This window comes from Dysidea avara, chromosome 5 (genome assembly GCF_963678975.1).
Source record: "Dysidea avara chromosome 5, odDysAvar1.4, whole genome shotgun sequence".
Taxonomy (NCBI): domain Eukaryota; kingdom Metazoa; phylum Porifera; class Demospongiae; order Dictyoceratida; family Dysideidae; genus Dysidea; species Dysidea avara.
This window is the reverse complement of record NC_089276.1, coordinates 14,673,708-14,680,128: the sequence shown is the minus strand read 5'-3', so window position 1 is coordinate 14,680,128 and position 6,421 is coordinate 14,673,708. Positions and strand designations below refer to the sequence as shown.

Below are 6,421 nucleotides of genomic sequence, written 5' to 3'. Positions count from 1 at the left end.
TTTAAACTATATACCATCGTATTCGCCTGCTCATGGAGAGTTTGAAAATCTTTGTTTCGTTTCTGTAACTTTAACGGTATGTGTGACACGTGCATTTGTTTACGATGTGGTAAACGTGACGATATAGTCATCGTTTCTTCTACCAAACCACCATCATATCCATATGTGCAAGTGTCTACAGGACTAACACTATATGTGACTGGATCTACGAAAACCGTTCTTATCGCCCATGACAGGAAGTTTGATTTTTTCACACAAACACAAAGCTTAATGAATGTACTATCAAGTTTCACTGCCACAGTCAACCAGAGTAAAGTGGTCTGCTTTTGCTGGCTGCTTTTCTAGAGCACAGTGGCGAGCCGCACGAGTGGTCTGGGGTCTTGATGGAGCCCTGGCCAACCAGGAGATGGCTGTGTGTGGCTGTACAGCTCTGTGGTGTTGGACAATGACCTGTGCTGTAAATTTCCATTCATTTTAGCCAGTTCTGAGCCCTGGATGGCCTATAACTTGGCCTAATTCATCCCAGCACGTCTCTTTTCAATTTTTGAACACCATCTTGCCCGCCTTCCAGGGCCCCCGCCTCCCACCCTTCTGGAGCTCGCCTGATACAGACAACCTCGGTTTAAAAACTATCTAAAATGGCAGGAAACTTAGCTGTTGACTACTTCTTCAGTGGATGATCAGGAAGGTAAGAAATTGTTGTGAAACGTGTGAAAATTTGGTATGCGTAGCTACCACCATTGGCCAGCTACAACACACAGAGTATTTAAAACCGACGTTTCTCGATACTTTTAAATGGGCGATAAGACCGGTTTTCCCAGAGACAGTCACATATCTTGGCTGATGTGCTGATCCATGGCGAACATTTTACGCCAAATTGCAATGTTGTAGACTAATCCAAATGGAAGTTATGACTGCGAATGTAAGCGCCTGTAGTTTATTTTCAGTAGTCCTCCTACTGTCTAGTGCTATAATTTCAAAACTACAGCTGAAACTTTGGTGATCCATTCCTTGGACACTGCCAATAATTCTGAGTGAATAAAATAATTTTTTTTAATTGTGCGAACAAGGTGGGTTTTTGCTGAGATGGTCACATATATGTATCGATTTTGGGACTGCAGCATCACATGCCACACAAAAGGATACTCTTGCACTGGCTCGTACTAGTGCGGATCACAAAACTGTCATGACAATGGTTCATCCATTCAGTAGGGGCATCCATTCCCTGCGGTTGATTCCCTGTAATCACTCGCCAACTCTACCACACCCTATTGAGTACAGGGGGGGAGGTCAAAGGGGGCACTTGACCCCCCCTCCAAAAATGTTTAGTATACCAAGATCAAGATACTCTAATAGAGCAGTCACTCTAATAAAGCAGTCACAGTATTAGAACAGTGTGTAGTGAGCTATTTAAGGAGTTTTATGTACTTTATCAGCTGTAAATGCGTGGTTGATGAGGTGGGCAGCAATTGTCAGCTACGTAGCTGTGACTTTTTTTTTTTTTGGTCTCACCTTATCAAACCAGAGACAATGTAGTGCCTCAGTTCATTTGTGACCCCCCTTTCCATAAGTCTGGATCTGCCCCTGGAGTGGTCCTATGGAGTATCTTCAGCAGTTCTCTCACATTGTTCGCTTGACCTTTCGTCGTAATTATAACGTTATACAATAAATTTGGGCACTGATTATTCAGCATTAGACCTCTATCTACTGAAATCAAGTAGCTAAACAGCTAGTCTTGAGCATTTTCCACTTCACGCTACAGGCAAACTCCAAACCATCATCACTTCAATGAGACTACCCTTCAGACTACCCTCGGAGACTGCAAATTGGCACAATTCATTTTGGGCGGGCACATCTCGGTTTTACAGATTTAAAATATAGTAACTCGTAATCTACGGGGCTATTATTAGCAGTCAGACTCTTAATTCAATGCGCAGCACTTGTTTTCCATGCAAGAATTTGCTGCAAGCGTTTTCTACAGTCAATGGTACCCTAGTGGATAGAATTGCAATTAATAAATCTTGAACACTGTATTTTCACACGTGGCTACCACACCACTGATGCCAGAACATTTTCTGATGCCTGGGCAAGGTGAGCTGATGCCTGTGTCAAGAATTAACTAACTGTATTATTTATAGTATGATTATGTAATGTTTTATGACGTGTACAGTCGGATGCGTTTCAAGGCTTTAATTATAATTCTAATAGTTGTATCCGTGCGTGGTCAGTAAATCAGAGTCAGTTGCTATCTGGAGCGAACTGTATCACCCTCTACCCAACATTTTGGTGCTGTGACCAGGATATTGTGCTGCTACCCTCTGAAACTTTGTAACCCCAGGTGTAAACACTGTGGTAACATGGCATGCTGTAGATTCTACTAACGGTACCAGGAGAGGTAAGCACCCACGTAATATAGACAGCTGTTTGTCATTTAGCATTGTTTTCAGTGGACTACCAGCAATGGAGCAATTGACCCATCTGCAGACTTCTCGCAGAGCATATCGTGCACACGTCATGCAAATCCTCAACAAGGTTGAAAAAACATTGGCCAAGGAGATCGATGAACTAGCTCTTACCTACCTTAAGACTGCCATCTCTCAACTGGAAAAGAAACATTAGCAGATCGTTAAGCTTGATGAAAAGATCACAGAGTTAATTCAGGATCCAGGCGAGCTAGAAGAGGTAATCATGGACTCTGGGGAGGTACAAGATCTCATTACTGAAAATATCAATGAGTTAAACAAGCAAGTGGAGCTCTTGTCAAGGCAGCCTCATCCTGCTACACCAACATCATGACAAAAATATCAGTTGAAGATGATGAAGCAACCCTGGAATCACACCAGGAGAATGTGAGTAGTGTAAGTAGTATTGTCAATGAATCATCAATCACAAGTGCTAATGAACAATCAATACTTGATTCAGCTTCATCTTATTCAATTTCAGTTTCACCAATTTCTTATCCATCTGTGAGTTATGTCCATAGATTGAGGCCTCCTCCATTAATCCCGAGAACTATTGAAGCAGTTAGCCCCTATCCACTAGCTCCCACATATTCTACACCATCATTTCGACCGGCATTATCTCACCTCAACCTTGGAAGTAGTCAAAACTGCACCAGAGTCCCCACAGTGAATCCTAGACCTGTTGGGAACACCACCTATTACTACAGTGATAGAAGTTCCCAGTCATACTCCACAGTTTGCTGCGAGTAGATTGCCTAAGTTGACCTTGCCAATGTTTTCTGGAAACTCCCTACAGTGGTTAACCTTTTGGGACTCCTTCCAAGCTGCAATCCATTCAAACCCCAATCTTAGTGGTGTGCAAAAGTTCAATTGCCTGAAAGCCCAACTGCAAGGGAATGCAGCAAAGACTATTCCAGGGTTTCCTCTCACTGATTGTAACTACCTGCATGCAGTGGCTATTTCACAAGACCGCTTTGGTCAAACGGATCAATTAACTAATGCACAGATGTAAGCTCTGTTGGAATTACCAAAGCCCACTAATTCATTTCACAGTTTACATAGCTTTCATGATACTGTAGAAAGTCATACTCGGGACTTAAGGGAAACTTGAGAAACTTATGGGGACCTACTAGTGACTGTTATTCGTGAAAAGCTATCCAAGGAGGTCAAACTGAACAGGCCTACTTTATTCCACAGACTGGACTGGACTCGCAGACTGGACTGGACTGGTGGACTGAGCTGGAAACAGCTTTTAAACAATAATCCAGGCATTATCCATCTCTTGCAACACTGGAGACACCACTATCGAGCTATAACTGCTGGTACTGCTCTTCCTTACATGTCAGATGACACTAGCGCATGCACTAATCAATTAGAATACACTTATGATTCACGTGTACTCGCAGTGATAAAGCGTGACAGAGGCTATTATTGTACGTACATGTTTTCCTTTTGTTACTTCAGTACTTAACACTAGCATTGGGGTTGTAGTGATGAGCCAAATTATTTGCATAGCCCCATCACGGGGCCCATCACCTTGCCTGGTGGTGCCACCTAGCTACCTGCTAAGAATAATTACTGGCTCATCTCTACAGCTGTAACACTAGTGCTAAAACAACAAAGGAAAACATCCACGCTACAAGAATAGCCATTATCACGCTAGTACGGCATGTATTGTAAATGTATTCTAATTAATTAGTGCATGCACTAGTGTCATGATTTGTAAGGAAGAGCCAGCAGCAGCAGTTGTAGCTGGATAGTGGTGTCTCCAGTGTTGCAAGAGATGGATAATTCCTGGATTATTGTTTAAAAGCTGTTTCCAGCTCAGTCCACGAGTCCAGTCCAGTCCAGTCCAGTCCGTGGAATAAAGTAGGCCAACTAAACATAGCTAGATCAAAGACCACCCCAGAATGGTCATTGTCTCAACTAATGTCAGCTGTCCTAAAATAGATTCACATAATAGAATGTGGGGCCCACAACTCACTCATGGGTTCATCTCAATCTACAGCTGCATTCCTAATTGGTTCTAAATTCAATCGTGATAGCAAGAAGCAAGATAAAGGGCTGCCATCATGTATTTTCTGTAAAGGGCCTCTGCTACACATAAATGTACCATCATAACTGAACATCAGAGATGTCTAGAGATTGTAAAACAAAACCATCTATGCTATAACTGTTGGCCAGACATAAGGTGTCCCAATGCATCTCAAAGTTTCGATGTTAGCATTGTAAATGCAAACACCACACAAGCCTGTGCAATGGCTGTCAAAACCATACTACTTCTGTACCAATGAACAATCCTAGGGGAATACAGCCACCGGCTATTCATCAGCCTGTGTTTCTTCAACCTGCCACATCTTTACCTGGTGCTACTCCAATAGTAGTGGGATCCTTTCTAACTCCAGCTTCACATAACACTCCAAACGTATCCTCCATGTGTTTGTTGAAGACTGCTGTAGCCCCAGTTGTTAATGGTCGCATGAGAATGAATGCCAATATCCTGTTTGACGAAGGAGTCCAGCACTCATTTATGTCTGTACAATTGGCTACTGAACTGCAAGTCAAGCCAACCTCTAGTACACAAGTAGCTCTGTCATCCTTTGGAGCAGAATCACAATCCTTTCAAACTCTTGGTGCTTCCACTGTCCAGGTAGAAACTCTAACAGGTGAACTTATCCCAATTTCAGTATTGATTGTACCAACTATTGCTACACCTATCCACAACTCTTGTTATCTACCTCTGGGTGTTTTACCAGATTTGAAAGGCTTGAAACTCGCTAATCCCATTACTAACAATCAGGAATTCACCATCTCTGTCCTCATTGGCACTGACCATTATTGGTCATTCGTACAAAACCAGATTATCTGAGGAGATGGTTCCACTGCTCAGCAGTCTAAACTGGGATACTTGCTTTCTGGCCTAATGCCACACCTTACCACTCAATTATCAACTTCAATACTGTTACAATTGGCTACCATGACAGATCAGAATCAAAAACCTAACTTAGAATTCTTGTGGTCAGTGGAAGCGATCGGAACACGTTCTGAACAATCCAGTTCTACATTCCTCAGTACATACCAGGCTTCTAACATTTCCCATTTACCAAATGATACAAACTGTGCTAAATTCCCATGGAAAGAGGGCAAACCTTATCTACCATCCAACTTCAATATCTGTCAGCGTAGAACTAAGGCTCTTCTCACCAAACTCAAGCTAAATCCTGAATTGCTCAACCTGTATATCATTCAAGAACAAGAATGTCGTGGGTTCATTGAATGTGTTGATAATGCTTCTGCTACACCTGTTCACTACCTATTTCATCATCCAGTCTTTACAACTATAGCTGTCATGAAAACCCACATGCTGCCAGCTTAAATAATTGTTTGATGGTTGGGCCTCCATTCTTAAACGACTTGTGTACTATTCTGTTACGCTTTCACCTGCACAACTATGCTTTGTCCACTGACATAGAGAAGACATTTCTCATTGTGAGATTACATGAAGCAGACAGAAACGTTACTCATTTTTTGGTGGCCAGTCCAACCAGGAAACCTAGACAGCACTCTTCAAGTTTTCCATTTCACTTCTGTCCCTTTTGATACTGCCAGCTCACCATTCATGCTGCACTCAACCATTGACTTGTACCTATGCAAGTACCAATCACCTGTCTCAGAAGATACCTGAAAGAACATCTATGTCAACAACATTATATCTGAATGTGACACCGAAACTCAATTACTTCAGTATTATTCACAAGCAAGACACATTATGAGTCAAGCAAATTTCAACCTACGATCATGGGCTACTAACAGTACAACTTTGCAACAGACTGCCACTACAGAAAAGTCCATTAATAGCAACACAACTGTACATGTGTTAGGTCTTCTGTGGAACACTTCAACTGACACCTTGTCCTTAGTTCCTAAATCCTCAACAATTGCCATCAAACAACATAGTG

At 42.2% G+C, this 6,421-nt stretch overlaps 1 protein-coding gene across 1 annotated transcript; it reads left to right on the top strand.

Annotated features, from left to right (window-relative positions):
* Positions 1-5,385: 5,385 nt before the first annotated feature.
* LOC136255033 (uncharacterized) lies at positions 5,386-5,838 on the top strand. Its single transcript, XM_066047752.1, has one exon. The coding sequence runs from the start codon at positions 5,386-5,388 to the stop codon at positions 5,836-5,838; it is 453 nt and encodes a 150-aa protein (XP_065903824.1).
* Positions 5,839-6,421: the final 583 nt, after the last annotated feature.